The following is a 23,169-nucleotide window of genomic DNA, read 5'->3' as shown; positions in this document are numbered from 1 at the left end:
TGCCATTTCAGTTCCTGTGTTGTATGAGAAAGTTGTAGCCCATTCTACTCATTGCTTGAACTTTCAGCAGCTTTTCCTCTCCTTGCTCTAAAATGCCATACCAGTTCCAGTACAGAAGATCCCAATTTGCCTCCTGGGTTTCTCAAGCACTTGCATATATGATCTTTACATAAATTTCCCCCTCTGGTAGCCCTTGTGGTGGGAAGTGTGAAGTGTGAGGGCTCTGGAGGAACTGGTGCAGTGTAAACACATTTACCTGCTGAGAAATCTGGCTCAGGTGAACCAAAAAACCCTGAGCAAAGACATCCTCCTTGGTGTTTTACACAAGTGAAGGTATGAACACTGAACATAAACACCACCTCTCCTCCCCTTGCTTTTGGCAGTAAGAAATGCCATTAACTTAATGTATAAAATTTTTCTGTTTGGCAGGGCAGGCAAGTTTCATTGTGGGGCAAGATTATGGCTGGTTTTTGTTACAGGCATGCATTGATCTCATTTATTTGTAAGTGTAAAACAGAGACTGGAATTTTACCAGGTACCAAATCCCCTTGGATTTTTTTTAATTGGACTTGCTGTATGCAAAGGACTGGCAGGTAGATGCATTACATATTCATATTGCATGCTGGTTTTTGAGGTAAAAATAAAAACTGTTCTGCTCTTTATCATGGTCAAGTAATAGATCAGAAGATTTACTTCCAGTTGATGAGTGAGGGGTTATATTCTGACCTGCCTGGTGCTGATCAGTGACTTGGCAGACAGCAGGGAAGCTCCAGTGTTTCATGTTGTGTGCCACTGCACAAATAATAATGCTATTTCCACTTCTCACAAATTATGATTATTACCCAGCTGCTGATGACTGTCCTGTTTTCTCAGCCTCCCCTGGAAAGCTCCTTTTTGCTGCCACAGGTCTCTGCGTGCTTCCCTGCAATCCTGCTGCTCTCCAGTAGGATTCTGTCAGCGTTTGCTGGATTAGCAGGATAATTTGCTTCCCTGGCATGTTTTTTCTTGTCCGTGAGGACAGAATTCTCAGGAGAAGAGAGGCTAAACTAAGAGAGACTAAACCTGGTGCAGAAACCAGCGACCATCGTTAGGCGCGGTTCTCGCGGTTTTAGGAGCAGCAGGGTTGATGTTCCTGTGGTCCAACATCCCAGCCCAGCCTGATCCCAAAATGAGCTGTGGTGTTTTTATCCTCCAGTGACAGATATCTGCAGCCACGGTGATCTTTGACCCGCGTAAAATAAGTCAAAGGAACAAAGCAAAACTTCAAAGGCCGCCAGCGTGCCCAACGCTTTCAAGCTTATGAGAACAAACTGTTAGCATGAGTATTGTGGGGATTTAATAATTTCATCTGTACCTTGGCAGGTTTTTGTAATTAGAAATCAGACAGTCGGTTTTAGAGGTAGAATTTCTTTTTCCTCTCCTTTCTTTTTTTCAGCAATCAATCCTGTGCTTTGATTTTCTTTTTAACGTTTTGCACGTCACATACTCTGATTTATCACAAAAAAAAAAAGTATGTTGCGTATGCAACTAGTAAAGAGCACTTATGGTCCTGTTTTTGACAGAACAAGTCATTTGAGCCAGCTGCAGTAAAATTTTCCTGATTTGGACTAATGAGCAGGAGAGTGATTGCAAATTCGAGAATTTTCTGATGCAGGGAGCCAGGGAACAACTATAAAACATGAAACAAATGCACCCTGTAATGTACTTTGTTCATTTATTTCATACCATAAGGATAGTTTTGTTTTAATTATTTATGATAATAAACTTGTGAGTAAGGCATTCTGCTCTATTTTGGAATGATAATGAAACCTGAGTGATGCTGGGCCTCTCCACAGCATCCTGGCATCAAACGTGTCTTGCAAACATTAAGGAGTTGTGCTCTTTGAGGAGTTTTTTACTGTTCAAGTAGGGGCTGAACCTTGTTTTCTCTTTCTCTCCCATCTTCCCCCTCTCACAGTTAAGAGGCCTAAAGCTGTTTCATCTATCAGAAATGGCCACTGTTAGAAAGAAGCTCTTAATTAAGGCTCAGTATCCTTCACCTTTTAATGGATGAGAGCTCAGAAAAAGCATCAACATCTCCAGACACTCTCAGCAAACTTAGAGTGAGCATCACAAATGTGCCCACTGGCTGCTTTCATTATCACGCTCAGGGTAAAAAGGAGGAGTTGGAAATACAATTAAAATGGCCTTTGCAGGTCACCTGTAAAATCTTTATGTGCAGTTTATGGCAGGTGCAGCTCAGAGGCTTTACAGTAGTTCATTTCTGGTGGCATGGCTTTTTCTCCTCTCATTGGTGATCCATTTAAGCAGAAGTTATTGAAGCAAAAGGCATTTCCTGGGGAATTAATGATTGTGTGGGAGGAGTTGATAACCTAAAGTAGAAGTGAGGGCCATCTATCCCAGCCCATCATTAGTCTCCAGAAAATGCCCTCTACTCAGATCACTGATTTACTGATCTTTTTTTCTTTTTAATATTTTTGATTGCTCTTTTTTTTTAAGTGAGAAAGATGAAGAGCATTACCAATTTGTTGTCTGTGTTTTTTAACAAGCCTCAAATAATGTGCAGATACTTATTTAATCTGTTTTAACCTGCTAGATTGATGACATACTAAGCAGTGCTTAAAAACTTGACAAATAATAATAGTAATGTATGGACCATTTATCAAGAATTAATGCCTCTCTACTAGCCACTTGGAGTATTTTGCATTTGTTAGTATTTTATTAATTTGATATTTATTAGCCTCCTGAGTGCTAAAATTGAAGTGTTGCTTTACTGTCAGTGATAACACGACTAAAAAGTGAGAACCACTATAAACAGAGTATTTATGGTACCATTCAGTTTATGCTCAAACCCTTGCAACATGAAAAGTGGGGGGTATTTTCTGGCAGGTATTGCAGATAGAGATGCTGAAATAGTAACAATAGTAATCATTGAGAAGGGAGATTAATTGAGCTGGAGATACCAGGACTAAGACATGGGCAGTGGGAAGGGGTTCCAGTGCTGCTGCTGCCATTGATGCATCCTATGGCCATGAAGAAATCCTTTAATTTCTCCCTGCCTTGGTTTCTCAATGCATCTTGCTGATGGCAATTAACTGCTTAACTATATTTGCATATTGTTTTGAACTAGTTGCTGTCAGAGAGCCTTTGTTGCCAAATTTGTAAATATTAACAATGGGAAAAACTGGGGGATTTATCTGATGGTTTCCAGGGTTGGTTTCCATCATTGGGTGTGACATGCAGCCCCAGTTTCTTCTCCCTTTGCATGATGATTTCTGTCAGCATTATGAGATGGAGGCCTGTAAAATGTTAAATCTTCTAGATCAGATCTGACTAAAAAATCCTATTTAGATTAATACTCTGATGTGATTGTGTTGTAATCCAGTGAATTAACAGGATGATTTTTGAAACTATGTTTTATTCAGGGGAATACCCAGAATCTGTGCAGAATTGAGGAATGTAGTTGGTAGAGTTTCCTCACAGGGTTTATCCTTGATGAGCTAACCTGACAGAAACCCATGAGATCAGTGAGAATTGTCACATCCTGCTCCCCAAAAGGGCAACTGAGATAGGGAAGGACCAAAACTATTTCTGTTCAGGTGATGAAACACTGACACAGAGAGAAAAGAATCCAAGGAGCCATACGAGCAGATGCTTTTATATTTATAGAGTATATTCCTCCTGATATTAATTTGGTACAGTACCAGTTAAAAGAACATAAAGCTGCAGTTCTGGCTTATGACTGCTCCTTAATGTGTTTAATGTCTGGCCAGCAATGGTAGAGACCCACACTGCCATGGCCAGATGACCTCCTTGAAGCTGAAATCATTAATTCAGATGTTTAAATCATCGGGATAAGGAAGGGTAGATGTGGAATGGGGCTATACATACCCCTCAGAGGAAAGGATGAACTTTTTTCTTGGTGTTTAAGGCCACGTTAGGCTCAGTTCCTTCTGCTCATTCCCTTGGCTCTGATGTTGGCATCCTGGCTCAGGGTCAGGCTGGATCTTGGTTTTATCTCTCAGGATTGTCTGAACCACTGGTGGCTGTTATGTGGCTGTAAAATCCACTCTGCAGCACTGTTTTCTTGAGCAGAACTTACACTGGCTTTAGAGCTGTAATTATTCTTTATTTATGTCTGGTTGCTTGAAACTGGCATTTTAAAGAATGACAGGTTCTGTGGTAATATAGAAATGAGAGGGGTTGAATTACATATACAGAATGTTAAGTTAATGTGAGGAGAATAATCCATATTGTGAAAAGGAGAGAATCCTTCTTAGACTGACAGAAAAACACACTTTTTTTTTTTAGGCTTTCAGTGTAGCAGTGCAAGACTTTCAAGTGGAAAATTGTTAATTTACTATAATGAATTGAAATGTGAAAAAAACAAATATTTAGTTAATTGCCTCATAAATCTGTCTGTTACTATCAGTGAAATTAAATTGACAAACAGTTCTTTAAAATTAATTTCCACATGGCATTGTGCAGATTTTATTTTGTTCAAACCCCATTAGATATCTGTATGAAAGAAAACATAAATTTCAAGGGCGTGTGTGACAAAACACACATTTCCTACCGTGGGTTCTGAAGGTTTCATACATTTGGCATAACGAGGAGAGCTCAACATTTGTTGTTTTCAAAGGGAACACCAGCTGAAAAGTGAAGTACATCATATCCCCATGGCTGAATGGTGGCACTTTGAGAACTCAGAGTCCTTTTGCTGCTGGGGTCAGAGGTGTGGGATGCTCACCAGTGGGTTTGGGCTCTTGGGAGGGCTGAGAATTCTGCAGCAGCCCAAGGGGAAGGTGAGATCTCTCAGGAGAGCTACAAAGCTTATTTCTGCTCACTGCCAGGGTGGGAGTTTGGTGCTCCATGATCCTGGGCAAGGATTGATTCCAAAACCACAATTTTTGCCACTCCTGAGGCTGCTGTGGTAGCTCTTGCAGGCTCTGTTAGGAAAGAAGATGGGAAGCTGAGTGCTCTTGTCCTTTAATCACCTAATGACATTATGCCCCGTGCAGTATCGGTTTGTCAAAGTAAGTGGGGCACTGCACAGAATTAAATCATTTGATCTACTCCATCCTTCCAGCAGATGTAATAAGAACATCCTTTCTCACCTCTCCCAGTGACATTCAGCAGGAGGAATCTTGTCTCACGGTGTGTGACCCGCTGCTCTGGAAGGCACATGAAGATAATTCCTCCTGGTGGTGTTAGATGGTTTTAAATTTCAGCTTGGTGGTTGTCATCTCAGGGCTCAGGGGTGGATGAAGGGTTGCAAGTTACAGCTGGTCTTAGGGTGAAGTTCAATGCCTGCGAGCTGGGGCTCCTCAGTTTTCCTTCCTTAGCCTTGAATGACTTTCATTCTCTTCTTGAATGACTGTCACCACCTCGCTTAAACTTTCATTCCCTCAGTTGTTTTGCTTGACAGCAGTTGCTCCATCCCAGAGGTGTAATTGGGCATGGCTTGATTTGATTCCTAAAGTGCTTTAAGGTCCCCAAAGAAGCCAGCTAGGGGGACAAAATATTAGTGATAACAGTGACCTGTAAGACTTCAGAGGAAGGAGGTTGCAAACACATTTTCATTTAACTTTAATAATACTTTAATAATCAAAAGAAGAAGTGTAATGTTTAATATTTAAACAAAATTGCATTCCCTTTCTTCTCATGTTAAGTGAATATTAAAGCAGGATGGAAGCTAGTTTACATATTTTTACACTAGACTATTTTATTATTAAATACTAAAATGTGCTGGAGTTGGCCAGCCTCCAATGAATATGATTCAACTTCCATTGCATTTTAATCTGTGCATGTTACATAGTAGAATATTTCTATTAGACAAATGGCTGATGGTAGGGGATTAAAAAAGGATGCACTTTTGTTAAGTCTCACATTGTGTTCATGTTGTGAAAATAAGTGATACTCATTTGCTGATTGACAGCAGAAGGGACAGAAATTGGACTTTGGAGTGCAGATAATTTATTCAGGATGCAGTAACCTCTGGTCTTGAAAGTGCAGGGGGGCATTAGAGCTGTGGAATGTCCACAAGAGGTTCTCCAGAGACTGAAGAGCACAGGAGCCTCCTCTCTGTTTGCCTGTAACGAGTGTCAGAGCCCCTCTAAAAGTACCTGAGCTCTCTCCTCACGTGTTCAAGATAACAGAATTTTCTCTCACCAGTGATGTTTTCAGACCTGATGTGAGCAGCAAACCCCCTTTGAGTTCAGACAGTGATTTTCAGGTGAGTTGTGCCACTCCTTGCCACAGCATACTCCGTTTTGAGAGCATTTTTTGGAGAGGAATCCTCTAGAGGTTCTAAATACAAATACAGCTGCTCCTTTGTCCTTAACACAGCTGCAGTGCCCAGGTTTTCTCAGGGCAGTCAGTTGTAGATCTGTCAGTGAGGTTTGAAGCACATTCAGAACATCATTGCAGGGATGGATATGGTTTCTGTTTGGCTCTGGGGAGCTGCAGTACTGGGATAATCATTTGCATCACACCCACCTTAAAAATTCAAGTAATTTCAGACATGGGTTTGTAGTTTTAGCCAGTCTAAATAACATTTTTGTTATGGTTTTACTCTGCCTGAAGAAGTATTTTACAATATTAAGTGCTCATTTTTAGCTTTCAACTCCCAGAGCATATTTCAAACCTCTGTAACACCTCCATGCCACATCCCTAATTGCACAGCATTCCCCTTGTGGAGTTAAATTTAAGGGTGTTGCCTTTTTCAGGGAGCATGTTACATTTGGTTTACTTTTTCTCTGTGACAGGGTCTGTGATCTGCTGCCTGGTGTGTGTGTGTCTGTGTCAGTGCTCATAGTGCTATAGAGGCAAATCTGATTATTCCCCATTCAGCTGGTTGAGGTTTCACGTGTACAATCTATGACACTGCTAAAACAGAATAAATATTTATTTAAAAGTGGTCTTTAGTTCAATGTGATAATGGCCTGTGGAGTAGATTAGGAAGCTTATTTGGTATCTCATTTGATTTCTGGATGGTTTTTTTTTATTATTTTGAAGACATTCCTATATTGTGTTTATTTACCTTTGTCAACCAGGAAATCTCTGCAGTCAATATTGGTTTTAAGTAACGACCACAGAAGTTCTGTAGCTCTGGTATGGGCTGATTTGTACTTAGGAATTTTAAACTCTTGACACTGCTTAAATATTCTCTGTTTAGCATGAGGAATACAACAGAAAATCTAGTTTATACCATGGAGCTCCTGTGGCTTGGGGCTGGCTGTGTTTTTGAGACCTGGCTTTTTTGTCATTACATGGTTTGGTCCCATCCAGCCCTCACTGAATTCACTGGGAAAATCGCCACCAGCATCAGCTGAACTATGCCCTTAGAGAGGATGTAAACCTCAGCAATGCTGATGAACTTTGTGCTGGTTTGGTTAAATTATTTTTTCATACTTTACTCTGTGTTTATAAATGAGGAATAAACATTATATGTTGTGCTGGAGGCACAAACAGTATTTGTTGTAGATTATCTTCCTCACTGGAAGCCAAGGGTGATGATAATCCATTGACCTGCTGACTCTGAATAAAGTTAGGGAACTAAGCAGAAAAGATTCTTGTTCTCTTCTGACTTGTGTGGAACAGGCACCTGGTTTCTTTTTAAGGTCTGGTGGAAGAAAATTCAGGGTTTGAAATGTTCTAGCTTCTTTCCATCCTGATGAGCACTGGGTCTTATGAAGCTACAAGATCACTGCATCTCCTGCAGCTTAAGAGTGCCCAAGATGAGCAATAAATTTCACACCAGCATTGAAAAGGGGATGCAGGTGGACTTGAATTTAAATTGAGAGGACCTTGGATTTATTTGATCATCTCTGTCCTTTCCTCTGCTTCTACCAAAACACAATTATATAGGATTTCAATTGAGAGAAGAATAATTTATGTAAATGATAATTTCTTTAGCCAGACAATGTCCTAAATACCAAGCAATAAAATTATATTAGGCTTGCAGTATTATTTTTTGTGCACTGGAGCCTGAATCAGCCTGGATGTGTGCACTGCCCACCGAGACCTGTGTGAACTTCTCCCTGAGTCTAAAAGGGATGAATGAAGCAGTCATCCTGCTGAATTCTTAATTTTCCTGTGGTGGTGTTCTTCAGCACACGTGGAGTTTAAGAACATGTGGTTACAGAGCTGCACAGCATGTGAAAATGCTCAAGGGAGCAGAGGTGCCTCTTAGTAAATGAGTGCATTTATTAGAGCTGTAGGAGCACACAGAAGCATTTCTGCAATAAAATACCCAAGCAGTTGATTCTGCTGATTCATCTGTACCCAAAGGTTGTGTTAATCAGGGATTGCTTTGTGACTCTTTTAAAAGACAAGATTTATTTCTGTCTACTCTGCCATCTCTTGCAGATCATTGCCAAAGTTTCAAGCAAATGCAAACACGTGGACTCCATTTATAAGGAAGCATCCTACAGGTCCTCAGGAGGTTTTGAGTGGCAGTATTTAAAAAAAAAATTATATATAATCATGAGAAAATATAAAGACAAAACTAGAGTTCCAAAATGGTTTTTGGATCAGGTGTAATAATTCAACCTGTACACATTAAGTGATAAGTTGAATATTTTGAGCTTCTATACTTTAAAATGCATTTGAACTTTGAAAATGGTACATGTACAAAAATAAATGGTGTTGAGGTGAAGGCAAACCAGACAGGAACAAGCACTGTCAGAAGGTTTTTATTGATTCAAATTAGTGTTATGTCTTGGGAGTAATATATGTAAAATACACTCTTTGTAGCAGTACTGTGCCACATTTGCTATTAATGTGTATGAAGAATAATGCACAGCATGTGACTAAACACAGCTTATATTCACCCTCAGTGCATTAATACAGAGTGCTGGTGCTGATGGGCATGTGAGGTATGATGGCAGTGAGGAAATTGTTAAGAGGTGTCTCTGGAACACAGTACATGCTTTGGAAAAGGCTTCATGCCTTCAGTGAATTTTGTAGAAATGTCAAATCCCGGGACAGATTAAAAAAAAAAAAAAAAAAAAAAAAAAAAAAAAATATATATATATATATATATATATATATATATATATATATATATAAACAAATAAACAGAAAATACAAACAAAGCCCCAACTGGAAACAAACAAACAAACAAACAAAAAGCCCACAAAAAACCCCACAAAAAACCCCAAAAAATAAAAACAAAAACCACCAAAATAAAGCCCCCAAAACCACCACCAGCAATAAAACCCCAAACCAAAAAAAACCTTTTAGAAATATGTTATATGTTGGTAAAAACAGGCAGTGAAATTGAGATTTAATGTTGAACCTCCTTTCCCACTCAACCCCCTTGCAGCAATCAGTGCTCTTAGAGTCACAGCACATTTTCTATCTAATAAAGCTTCCTAATCCAGCTCTAGTGTCCTGAATCTCATTCATTTGATGCCAAAAATGCTCTTTAATTTCACATTTATGGAAGTTTGTTAGAGTTTGTAGTGGTTTATTGCAAGTCATAAGTAGAATACTGGACTCCAGTTGTTTCTGGGAAGTTGGTATCAACACCTTAATGAGCATTCATTTATTTAAAGAAAAAATATTTCAGCAAAAATAACCCTATAATGTTATCTTAGTTAGCTCTTTTCATTATGAATCAGATGTTTACTCTTAGAAATACCACATGTTGGAAAGCTGCTTTATGTGAGTGACGTTCTAATGACTGTTTGTCTTTTATGTCCTTCTGAAGATGTGCTTATAACCATTTTTCTCTTTAGGCTCCTTTCCCCCCCTCTTTTCTTTCAGTTTTGCTTTTGTTTCTCATACTGCAAATTTGAACTGACAAGAAGTCTGTAATAGGACTCCAAAACATACCTCGAACACACATTGTTAAGCAAATTACAATTGCTGATGTCATTTACACGTGTTGCCTTTCAAAGGATGAACATGTTCATTTAATTTGCTTTTTAAATATCCATAACAGTGTCCCCAAGCATTTTAATAAAACAGAAACAGTTAATTATTGCCGAATAAAGGTACCCAAATACAGTGATCTGCAGCTTGCATTTAAATGTCTCTGACAGCGCTTCTCCCTTGAAGAGAAAATTGTGTAAATTGCCAGTTATTCTATTTTTTAATAAATAAGTCTTGACTCTGCTTCTCTTTTCCTCCCCACCCCTCTGCAATACCGTTCAACAAGCATGCTTTCAGTGGGACCATTTCTATTACAGAGTGATTGAGCTCTGATTTACACATCAATTACCCAACTTCATGGAGATTTTCATGCTCCCCTAGCTGACATCAATGAAGCATAACTGCGTAAGCGCTTTATTTCATCCCCCTTTTTGATAACTCAGACTGATAACTAATCATATTGAAAGACAATGTGCTATGATACAGGAAACAATAAATGCTCCCCTTTGAAACCTCATCTGTTCTTTATGTGCTTACTATTCAGGAGCTTATCTCTGCCATCCATTCCCCCAGAATTGTTCCTCCCAAATTCGTGTTCAGGAGAGGTTTGGGGCTGCACAGTGCTAAAAATGGGGAAAATATGAGTTAAAAATAACATTTTCTAGGTGTTTGGTATGTGTGGGAATAACTAAAAAGGATATGACAAACACTAGCCATTTCCATAATTCACCCAGGGGTCTCTTGGGCGTTATTTTCTTTGGAGGCTTTAATATTCTGTATTCTCTATTAAATCTGCTCCAGGATTGGCATTGTTTTTAATGCAAATTGTGAAGAGATTTAGCTCGTGTGGGTAGATAACCAGTGACCATCTCAAGTGTTTCTCTGCAGAACTGTTGAACATCAAAGAGAGAATATTCTATATTTTAAAATGAATCATTTATCTTGAAGTGCAGTGATAGATATGTTCTGTGCTAGATACTCTCAGTAACTATTCATGCTCTGAAAAGGAAGACAACATTAAAGTAAACATTAAATATGAAAGATGCTAAGAACTTGTAAAGTATTCTTGCTATGGCTTGATTTGTCTCTGTCAAGTAGGAAAGTTACCAGGACAAAGATGTAAGCTCAGTGGTGATAAACAGAGGAAGAAGAATTTTGCTGTTTTAAGTGTGGTAGTGCTTATATTGTTTATCATTAGTGAAACAAAGACTTCAGATCAGCAGGGAAGATATGTTAAGTTGGCCATATTTCTGCCTAAATATCAGATTTTGAAATTCCTCTCATTTACTTAATACATTTTATGACCAGCAATGAAATTTAGGACCCAAGGCTGCTTTTTCTTTTCTTTTTTCATTTGGAATAAATGCATTAAAATACTGGTGTTTATACTGGGAGAATCTGCATAGAGGAAAGAAGGCAGTTTTTCTTCCTTTGTACAGAGCTGTGGTACTCTGCTTTTACATGAAATCAGTGAGATAAAACTGGAGTTATGCAGGGGTGAATTCCCATTGTAATGTACTCATCAGATGTAGTCTTTCACCTAGGCTGATTGCCAGCTGAAATGCTTTTTGCCTTACATTTTTAAGTCACATTGAAGAAGACTGCACAGGTGTAGAAAAGCAAGTTTGTGTTTGAATGGGGCATACCCTCATTGACCTGAGCTGGATTTCTCTAAGTTAAACATACTCATGAGTGAGTTTTGATTTGGGATGTTTAATACCCTGTACAGGCACATGAGGTTTTGAGGAAGCCAAATTTCCGAGTTTACTTCTCCCACTTCCTGAGTCCTTGTGGGCAAAGTGAAAACTATGAAGCAACAACCTTGGGAAAGGACTCTCCGTTCTCAAATTCGTATCATTTTATATCCCCTGTGTCTTAGTTTAGAAGCTTGTGTTTATTTCTTGCTTCCACAAATTACAAACACTTCAGTTTGAGAACTTCTTTCATCGTTTAGGCACAGCTGATATTTTAAGGGGTGGGGGGGGAACTAGTACAGGGAAATGTTTGATTTGATGTAGTGTGTGTGTTTCTGTGAATTGAGACATGTTATTGAGAACAGCAACGGCTTCTTCCTTAAACTGTGGATAAATGCTGCCTTTTTTGAATGCCATTCATTTATTCTCGTGGATGTATTCTGTCACTGCTATAAAGCCTCTCTGCTCCTGCTTTTTTATTGATTCTTTCCCTATTGGGCTCTTGTTGTTTTGACTGAATCAACAGAGCCGTGTTCTGTTCTCATTCATGGTTCGTCTGCAACACGAGGTGTTTGATCATTTTTCTCTCTTCTGCTTTTTTCTCAGTATCACAGAGACTACTCCTTCAGACTTGTCTGGTCTGACTTCTTTCTTCTGCTCTTTCTCCAGTCTTTCAGGCTCTTTCCTAGTCTTCTGTGCTTTGGGAGACTTCTGTGGCTTTAGTTAGCACAACTTTGAAAATAAACCCCAAACGCTAGGGCTCAGCCTTTAGCTGTTGGTCTCATTTCATCAGCTTTCCTTTAACTCTTCCCTATAACCTCTTACTTTGTTGCAGTCTGTCCTAAAAGGCTTTTTCTTTTCTTTTTCCTGCAGATCTTTTGCACCCCATCCTCTCCCTTTCACCACAGATGTCTGCACTGTACTTTCCAGTGCCCCAAATTTTATTCTCCTTCTAGTTCTCCTTTTTTGCAGCCAGCGCTCATCTGACTTTCATCTCTTATCTCCAGATCCACATTTTTAGCTTCCAGTCCAAAACCTCGTGTGCATGTCTGTTATCTTTTGCCTTGATATGATCTCCTTCTGCCTCAGCCTCCTCCTCCTCTCTGCTCTCCAGGGACTGGGCTGGAGTGTCCCCATCGTGGGCTGTTCAAAATGCATTTTGAAATGTTAGCTTAACAAAATAACATTTCAGCTGTAGTTGCTATTCTTTCTGCCATTTCCAGCACACTGGTGATTTGTAGGTTGGTGGCCTCATGTGCTCTTGTATGATTCTTATTGCTCACCATTCCTGATCTTCTCAGATTTATGTACAGGCTTCCCCATTCAAATTCAATTATTAATCCAGTAAGTGGTAACAAAACAATAGAGCTCATATATTTAAACTGCATTGTCATGTAGTACTCGTGTCTAGGGAACTGCCCTCTGTATAGTGAATATTGTGGCCTACAGCTGTTTTCTTGTAAATCTCTTTTTATAAAATGTTTACAAAAGTCTGTGTTGTGATATCCTGGCTTTAGAGGAGTCCTGAAGTATTTCTCATACTTGTTAGACAGACTGAACTCTGATGTTCCCCACAGTATCTGACTGTAGTTTTCACTGACACCTTCACCACTAATCACATATCTGTATTTCACAGAACATTAGTTAAGCTAAAAATTAAACATAAGTCCCAGAGATTGCACTGTGGCCACATTAAGAATTTCTGGAGAGCATCCCATTAGGTCCTCAGTGCACTGCAGCCTTAAGATCTAATCAGCATCCCTTTGAATTACACAGAACCCAAATAAGTTCTTATCTTAATCTGTGCATGATCTGACAATATTTGACTTCCTGCAGCCACAATCAGCACCGTGTCAAGCATTCTCATAGCAAAAGTACATCTGCAGAGAAATAAACCAAGTAATGGACCTGACAGGATGAACAACCACTTCCTTTTGCATAGACACTTTGTACACTTAGGGCTGCCCTGTGACTCTGCCAGGAGAAATTTCAAAATGAAGCTTTAATTTTATTCTTTTTCTTATTTTTTCTTTTTTTTTCTTTCTTTTTCTTCTCACAAGAGAATATATGACAGTGAGATTTAGATTGAGGCAGAGGTTTTGCTTGTATTGTAACATGGATTCTGACAGTTTTGTAAGTTTTGTAGTTGGTAAACAGTCTTGGGGTCTAGGGCTTTGTGCTCACCTCTTGGGTGCCTGAGAGAGAAATCTTTCTTAAACAGAATAAAAGAGAAATACTTCACTGTTGGAAAATAGTGTGTTTTCAAACTTTCCGTGTTAGCATTCTAAACACTGTGTTAGCTTAAGTTAATGTCGTTTAAAGTGATTTTGCCACTTTGAATTATGCCAGTGCTGTTTTCATAGTTTTTGAATTTGTGGTTTTGCAATTTGTCATAAAGCACATCTTAGTAGTCTTAGGGTCTTTGCTGCTTTTTCTCAGGCAGGATGTGGCACAATGCCTCACTTGCTTTCCTAAATACTTTGCATGCTTGTGACCTGAGCTGGCTTTTAGATAACAGAGTGACACGAGGGGTGGGATGTGCTGTGTGCTGTACTCTGGGATCTCTGTCAGTGGCCAGGCTGTTTGATTTGAATGTGCCCAGCATTTCACCCTGAAACCCCAGGCTGAGGGAGCCATTGGGAAGCTGTAAAATGCAGCTCTAACTTTCATGAATAATTCTTTCTGAAGTGAATGCTGGCAGTCCTGGGATGGGAGTGCTTCCACAGCAAACATTGCTTATGCAGGGTAGAAAATCCTGCTTAGACTGAATCTGTGAGGCTTTAACTTCACCATGACCTGATCCTGCTGAAAAGTCACAGTCTGTGGGTCAAACTGCCAGAGAAATCTCTGGAAAGATCCCCCATGAGAGAGATAAATACAGTGTGTTCCTGCTGCTCCTGGGCTGGATTATTTCTGGGTAAACCCCAGCCCCTACTCCAGCAAAGCTGTGGGGAGGGATGGAACCAGCCTTGGCCTCATCTTTGGGTACCAGTTTGGGAAATAGCTTGCATTCACTTACTCCCACATTTGTGGATTATAATCTTGATTTCTTGATAGAGGAAGTGATACTTATCCCCCTCTTCATCTTTTAGTGAACAGGTTGCTTGTGATTTACAGTGTTACCTTAGCAATGTGGTCATTTGTAGAATAGTAAAGGGGCTGTCCTTACAACAATTTCCTTCTGTCTCCCTTAGGAAACCAGCAAAAAAACCTTCTGCAAAAATACAGCATTGATTGTAACAGTGTTCTGGAGCTTGCTCTTGGTGTTAGTGATGTCAGTACATCAGAGGGTGTTATAAACAATTAAATTAAGTACAACAAACATGGCATATTTTCAGCCTTCTGATTGTAGCAGGAAAATGTGGATGGAAATCATTCAGCTCAGCCTGTGTAGGTGGCTTTGCATTCAGTTTACAAGCCATAATCAACCCTTATTCAATCCAAGTCTGAGTGGTCTTGAACTGCTTAAACCAATTATTAATTCATATTTTTTATTTGGAAATCTCATTGTGGCACGTCTTTCTTTTTTCTCCTTTCCTTGCCTGTACAAAAACAAGTGTACAAGTGTAAGGCTACGTGGAGTCACCAGGCACAGACATATGCTTTCCTGTGCTCTCCACAGGGCTTGCAGGTTCAAACACAACCTGCCTCAATCATAAGAACTTTAATTGAGTAGATAAAGAGGTCCTCATAATTATAAACTGCAGTAGGTATAACAAGAGGCTAAATACATAGCTGTGGTTTTAATTAGCTGGTGCTTCAAATTAGTAATTGTGGTTTCACTCAGAAATCAGTGACTTTATACACTGTTAAAGCCTCATCACTGTGCAGTTCATTCCTCATTATATCTCTCGGTGTGAAGCTTTCAATACAACATCACGCTGAGCTAAAAAGGCAAAAGTTGTAGATATTTGGTTATCTTCCAAGTGCAGCGGAGCTCCGTGGAGATTTAATTCACTCTCGCCAGAGACGGGAGGGTTGAGTGTTCTTTGTTGCAGCTGGAATTTGTGTGTTTGTGTGTGTTTGTGTGTGTTTGTGTGTGAGCATCTGCACACGCAGGCTGGGTGTGGATGTGTGAGTGTGGCACCCAGATAACATCGGGCACGCTGCTTGCCTGTTATTCAAAGTGGCATCTGGAATTCTGGAGCTAATTAACCACACAAAGCAGAGCCAGAATTCTCCATCTGAAGGCACAGAAGTGTCCCTTGGTGCTTGTCACACGAGGGGCTGTCAGTGCAAGTTGAGTGTGCATCTTTGCCTTTCCTCTTGTGTCGTTGTGGTTTTCGGGCAGCACAGAAATAACATGACCCTCGATATGATGATGGAAATGAGAGCAATCTTTATTTTTCTAAATTTTCTATTTATACAGTGGTTCTGCACAATCTATACCATTGGTCCTTAGAGCCCACACCCTTTTATGAACATCTTTTGCCAGCAAATGTGTTGGAAATACAACACCCGCTGATGGTTTTTCACTTCCTAAGGTTTGTTTCGCTCTTCTTTGAGATTTTCCCAGGTCAGAATGAGAGAGCTGCTGCTCCCTTGCCTTTCTCAGGCCTGTGTGGAGGTGGTATGAGAATGATTTCACACAGGCACTGTGGTGATGCCTGCATTCAGACCACTGTCAGCACCACTCTTCCCTTTGCTCTTCCCCTCTCCCTCAGGGTTTTAATCACAGCTCTTCCCTCGGAGGAGCAGGAGCCAGTTTGCAGAGCCAGGAGCCCAAAGCACTTTGGTGTTACTCAGGGGAGAAGGGGATGTGGTGTCTGTGCCTGTCATCGAGGTGATGCAAAGCTGACACACACAGGAGTGACCCTCACCATCCCTACACCGAGGTGTAGATCCTCCTCTGTGTTTGTGTGGGGATTATCTGATACTGGAACCTGCAGAACACTTCCTAACCCCTCCTTGACACCTGCCATGAAGCCATACGTAAATTTTAACAAGAAGTGGGACAGAATCAGGTGGCCTGAATCCCACGAGGCAGAGCTGGAGCCTTGGGATGGATGTTGAGTGGATTTGTAGATGTTGCTGTGTCTCCTTGCCTTCACCTTTGCTTTCCCTGCACAGACCCATGCCTTGTGGGCACACCTGTGTGCAGGTGCACGTGTCTTTACAGGCTGTCAGGACAAGGATGTCAAAATGTATTTCATTCTTCTGCATAATGCTCTGTTAATTCCTAAACAATATTTTCATTGTTTCATTTTTTAGAATTCAGTTCCAGAATTTTTAGAATTTTAGTTTCATTGTTTCCATTTTAGCATCGTACTGTCTGCCCTACTGCCCAATTTTGCCTGGTTTTATGATCCCACATTTAAATTTGGGAAAATTACTCAGTGGCTGTTTCTTTCAGGACTGCCCTCAGGAGTTGCATTGCTTCTGATATTTTGTTGCTATTACTGATAAAATAATAAAAGTAATAAAAGTAATAAAAGTGTAACAAAATTACAGGGAAAATAATGTGTTGTCATTTTTTGTCTTTTTCCAGTCACTATGAGCAAGACCGGAGTGCACTTAAGAGGAAGGAATGGGAGAGAAGAAACCAGGAGGTCCAGCAAGATGAAGATCTCTTTGCTTCAGGTTTTAACCTCTTTGGGGAACCCTACAAGGTAAATCACATTATGTTTTGCATTTCAGAATGTCTTACACAAATACAAATAAAGCTTCTCATCACCTCTAGGAAATGGAAGTATTGGATCTCCCTTGGTACTTACACTCTTGAATACACTGAATATTCAAATCAGCACGTGGCAGCAGAGCAAACTGAATGTGCTGCCCGGGTTGCATTGGGAAATTCAGGAGTTTAGGTTACAGCCCAGTTCAAGATTTCTCCCTCTTACCATACAGCAAAGTCCTGCAGTAGAAGTTCATGCAGCTGGTATTTCTACAAGTGGGTTTGTACCTACAAAGCTGACGCTAAGATCTTTCATTTTTAGGAAGAAAATATATCTGAAAATTGTTAAATTTTGTTGTTATTTGACATTGTTAAAACCAGTGTTTTTGGCATTGTTAAAACCAATGTCCTCTGTATAAATAATCACAGAATTCACAGAATCACTGGGTTGGAAGCCATCTCCAAGTTCTTCCAGTCCAACCCAGCTCTAACACCTCAACTAAACCATGGCACCAGTGCCACATCCAGGGTTGGTGACTCCACCACCTCCCTGGGCCATTCCAGTTCTTTATCACTCTTTTAATGAGTCCTTAATCTTTCTTGTGCAATCTTAACTATCCAAAGAAGTCTTTTGGAAGACTGAATCTTTGGGGAGCAAAACAAGGGTATGAAAGGGACTTTTGTTACAAGTCTTATTCTCTCTAAGGAGCTTTGCTGCCTGAGATTTTCATCACCAAGGGATGTCCCCCTTTATGATTTCTGCTGCTTTGATTTTCAGTAAGACATTCCCTAAAGAATTCATCAGAATGTGAATTTCCATATCTCTTTCTCCTCCCAATCAGTGCCATCCATTGAAAGGCCACCACTTCATCTCTCCATTTTACATTGTTAGCAGCTGTAAGGGAGGATGAGGGCCCTTTGAAAATCACCCAAAAAGGAGGAGAAAAGGCTGCCATTGTTATCAGATGGTGTCTAATGATTATAGACCACAGAAATGTGAGGGATGCACTCCACTCCTGGCTGTACTTTGGTTCAGGCTGGCTGAGGAGACACAGACCTTTCTTCCTTGGCATGGAAAGCCCCTGGCTCGTGTCCAAGGGAGTGAAGATGCCTTGACAAATGTATCAGAAGGTGATCTTGAAACCCCAAAGTGGAAGATAACCAAAGTACAGGACAAGATATCACAGCTAAAGTGAAGATGTCTATCTTGTCTATCCTATTTATTGGCAGCCAACTCCTTTACTCTGTCAAAATTGCCACCAGGATGAGCCCAGTTTGATCTCTCCCTGAGGTGTAGCTGCAGCCCAGGACCCTCTGCTTGAGCAGGGATGCCCCTCAGGGCTGAGGATTCCTTCCTTCCCCAAGGCTGAGACATCCCTTATCCATGACAGATTTGTTGAATTAATCCTCTGGAATATTACTAGTCCATGTAGCTACTCAATATTATTGTAAATATTGCACATATAGTTCCATTAGACTAACGTAATTGGTCATTTGGACTTCAGGAGGTAGACCAGGATGCAAAACACTGCAAAATTTTGTGGCAAGAACTAAAATCATACACCAATATCTATTGTATCTATGATAAGAATGACAATATCTGATTTTAGATCTGTTTAATGTGTGTGTATTTGCACCAAATGCACACGGAGCATGTGGTTTCGTTTCAAAAACTGAATAACTAAAAAGCCAAAAATTATCCTGATAATTTCTGTCTGGGCAAATTTTTTTAATGGTCTTTCTGGGCAAATTTTTTTTTTAGTTGCCTTTCACCTACTTGGCAGAGAAGTTTGTAAACTTTGTGTGATTAAGCAAAATATAAAGCAATACTGCTCTAAAAAGCATTGTAATTATAAATTGTGAAAGATAAAAATTGAGAGGAAATTGCATGCAAAAGGAGTTAAATAGTTAGTAGTTAAACTGCTCTTAAATTTGAAAAAACAGGTAGAAGCAAATCTAAATAAGAAATCTAGGTCTTGCCTTCACTTTACACTAGGAGGAAAAAAGGATAAAGTGATAACCACTGTTTCCTTTTTAAGTGCTGCAGTGCTAAAACCCAACCACAGCAGAATTTCCTACGCATTAATAAAAACTAAATCTAACTCTTAGCGGATATGTAGTGATTTTTATTCTTAAGTAAAGAGCAAAATTAAATCCGGGGCTTTGTTTGCGTTTATTCTAAGACAAAAAGGAAGAGACCCTGACGTGAGAACAAACATCCTGCACGTGCAGTTTGAATTCCTTCTCTGTTTGGAGATGAGCAGATGTTGGTGTGCACACAAGGAGCTGCACTTGTCCCTTCTGGTCACCCCCAGTGGGAGCAGAGTGAGATAAAAGTGCCCAGCAAAGTTTTGTGTCCTGTGATGGGCACAGGATCCCCACTGGGCTGAAGAGCATCAGCTCATGGTGCAGCTGGAACATTTCTGAGAGGTCTGGGCCTGGGAGCTGACGTGGACACTGCAGGGACAAAGAGAAGGCTGGTCTCAGGAAATAGGGAACATCTCTTTTTCTTTCTTTTATTCCCAGACCTAGCATCCTTCCTTGTTTATCATTCCTTCCCCATTTGCTTCAGCAGTGTCCAGAGGAGGGACTGTCAGGGCAGGGCAAACCACCACTGCTGTTTCTGCAGCTTTAAAGATTGAACAACTGGCAGCTGTTTTAAGACTGCACTGAGAAATTGAGGATATTAAAAGTTGCACAGGGAAAGGAGCTCAGGTTTTCTCTTAGAGCCTCCTGCCATTGTGTAGGCTCATCATGAGATGTGTGGAGTAGCTGCCTTCATCCATCATCTCTCTGCTCCAGCTGTTACAGCCTCTTTCTTTCCTCTGTCAAACAAAACGTAGGTGTTCATTACAGTTTTGGACAAATGCGTGTTTCCACATTGATTCTTTGTAGTTTATGTATGTGTGCACTTACATGAAAAGAGATACTTATTTCTGTGGGTGTATTAAATACATTTTTTTCCGCGCTTGTTCAAAGATAAATGTCTCTCCTTTTGAAGCTCCACTGTCTCATGTGGGAAAACAACACCTCTGACAACGTGATGACATCCAGCATTATTTTGGGAAGGTCAGGCAGTCAGGGTTGTGTTGCTCTTTGATGCAAGTGGGTTGCAGGTCCTGCCTTCAAACCCTGGTGCAACCTGCTCGTGCTTGATTTTGCAGAAGGGATCAGAGAAGGACCTGCAGTGCAACAGCCACAGACACTTGAAAAAGCAATGTTGGAGTTTTCCTGAGAAAAGCTGTAATTTCACTACTGAATTGTTGATGCCTTTTAATGTTTTGAATCGCTCAGAGATGAGTATTTTAAAAGAAAACAGTAGGAGTATTTTTGTTACTTTTCAAAGGAATTGCCTCTGAAGAGTTCAGCTTGAGAAAGGGAACCCAATGGGCAGCATTTCCATTAAATCATTTATCTTTTTCAGGTAAAGCCCCTCCATGCTTTTCAAGCTTAGCTGTAAAAAGATCTCAGCTTCTAATCTGTGGAGGTTAGTTTAACTAAGGCATAAGGAAGTGAATGAATTACGAAACCTCAAGTTTCACACAAATTTTCACAAAGCACTTGTAAATGGGGCCTGTAAGTTTGAGAGCATTAGTTCTTTTCTTTGTAAAACTATAATGCAATAGCTAGCTAGCAAATTAGTCTTCCAGTAGGATTCTGTTACAGATTGCTTTTGAAAGAAATAGAAGCAAATGCAGGAAGATGTGCATTTCCTAAATTAACAGAAGCCTAGAATGAGGGGGAATGCCACTAGCCATGAGTCATAAACCAGGCATATAATTTATGCCTTGGAATACTCAAAATGCAGCATTTCCTTGATAGCAACAAAACTGGGATGCAGCAAGCTGTTCAAAAAATAAGATGTACAGAGGTTTTCTTTAAGAAATCAGCCAATTATCCAGCATATGAAGGTGGAAATTGTCCCCAGTCTGGAAGTAACAAAGAGCAAGCAGAAATTATGACTGGATTTTGTGTTTCTCTTGCTGGTATGTTGGCTTGTCAGGAATCCCATGCTTCTTGTGAGAGCCCTGAATTTGTGGTGGAAATAAAGTAAAAGCATGAATGTTATGCCTTATGTCTTAACTGCAGATAGAACAGTGCTCTGCATTCCTGAGCTCGCTCAGATTGTGATGTGATGCCCAAGTCTGATCCTAGTTGTGTGTGCTCTAATTTTATTGAAGTGTAAGCCAAATTACCATTAATAATGGGTTTTTTTGCTTTGCAGTCTCGTCCAAAGGCCACTGAAGAGAGTAATTATCCTTCCATTGACTTCAGTAACCATTGGATATGAGCTTTAGTGTACTTAAAATACACTAAGGATGTTTAAAATAATTTAATCTCCATGGTTTTCAGTAAATATATTTTTATTAATGTTCCCTGTAAAAGGCTATGAATACTAATAATAATGCCTAACATTTATACAATGTCTTTTATGCCCAGGATGTGAACATTAGGCATAAAATAGAGTTAATGTCAAGCAAAGTTATATTTATCATCATGTGACATGTAAAAAAAAAAATACATTGAGAGAATTAGGTACCTCCAGCATAAAATTATTGGAAAGATCTACTTCCAAATTAAAACATTTTCTCTGTGAGGATCTAGACAAGAGCAATTTCGTGTGCTGGGATGTTGAAGTGTTACACTTATGATATGTTGTCAGTACCTTTTTTATTTTTAAACCTGTGCTTTCTGGAAAGTAAGCTAAATGCTCCCTGGAAGTGTAGCTGAACCACAGAGGTGAAGGTTGGTGGTCAGGCTTTTATTCTTTTTTTGACACTGTTATTTCCCATGTTCTATCCCGTAAGGAGTTAAAGTGTTTGGGCAAGGAGGAAACAGAACAAGTATGTAAGTGTTTAGACTTCAAATCATAATTCCTGCTGGGCCCTTAAGCACAATGGAATCTCCTTGTTTTAAATTTGGGGGTTGAACAGAGAAAGCCTGGTTTTGGCTGCTGCCCAAACAGCTCATTGTGCAACTCAGTTGAAGGAGACTGCTCATATACAAAGAGTTTATTCTTGGCTTAGCTAGAATATAATTTTTGCCGCTGAAATGACCAACCTGGGGACTTAGTTAGTGAATTAAAGTGATTCGTGGTTCTCCACGACTGGGATTATTAACTGTGTCAGTTAGGAGCCCTGGCAAAATGTATAGAGATGGGAACAACACTGAACAGTTAATTTTTAAATCACTGCCTCAGTGCAGTGCTAATATATGTTACAATCCCTGAGAATGAGCAAAAGGAAATTTGCATTTATTATCTTCTTTTTTTAAAACATTTTTTATGGCGTGTTCAGTACTCTGCTCATCCTCTGACTAGCTCAGCAGTGGCTAACAGAAGTAGATATTTCAGGAGAAATCCACGCATGAATGTTTTTCATCACTCAAAGTTCTCTTTAACACTTGAGGAAAATGGGATCAGGGACAGAGTAGGATCCCTCACCAAAGAACTGTGACACTTTCTAACCAAGCTCCTAAAGCTGATTTTCCCCATCTTTATGGCCTGGTGTTAAGGTGCCATTGGACTGTGGCACTACTTGTTTTATTGAGTGAAAAAACCCCTCGAAACAGAAGCAGAGCTGGCTGTACCATGACATAACTTTGTCATTTAATTCCAATCTGTAGAATTGAACCTTCTGCTTGAACAGGAACTGTAGTCTGGCTTTGTTTTTATCCTTTGAGTCTTGTAAAGCCATGAGCATGGGGAATAAGGTGTCTCAGTTCTGTGCTGGTCACTTCAGTGGGACAGAAAGGTCAATAGGAGGCTGCTGCTTTGCATCTCTGTGGGGTGAGTTAGGACAGGGAGGGAGAGGAAATCAGCTGTCTATTAATTATAGCTTCCAGCTTATTTTACAAGTGAAAGGGAAAAGGAAAAAGAAATTTCGTGCTTCAAAAGGAAAAGTATAATAGCAGTGAAACAAAGATGAGTCAGTATTTATTTAATAATTACTGGAAATCAAAGAAAAGCAAGATTAGGAAATA

General features: G+C 39.9%; 1 protein-coding gene across 2 annotated transcripts in view; it reads left to right on the top strand.

Annotated features, from left to right (window-relative positions):
* AFF2 (ALF transcription elongation factor 2) overlaps window positions 1-23,169 on the top strand; it is a 307,896-nt gene that overhangs the window by 68,420 nt on the left and 216,307 nt on the right. For both annotated transcript variants that reach the window (XM_063416555.1, XM_063416554.1), the window contains exon 2: window positions 17,062-17,182. In XM_063416555.1, coding sequence (XP_063272625.1) covers window positions 17,062-17,182 — 121 coding nt within the window. The remainder of the gene's footprint in view (window positions 1-17,061; window positions 17,183-23,169) is intronic.

The sequence above is a fragment of the Prinia subflava genome, chromosome 20 (genome assembly GCF_021018805.1).
Source record: "Prinia subflava isolate CZ2003 ecotype Zambia chromosome 20, Cam_Psub_1.2, whole genome shotgun sequence".
Lineage (NCBI taxonomy): Eukaryota > Metazoa > Chordata > Aves > Passeriformes > Cisticolidae > Prinia > Prinia subflava.
Note: the sequence above shows the minus strand (reverse complement) of the source record. Positions and strands in the feature narration are given on the sequence as shown.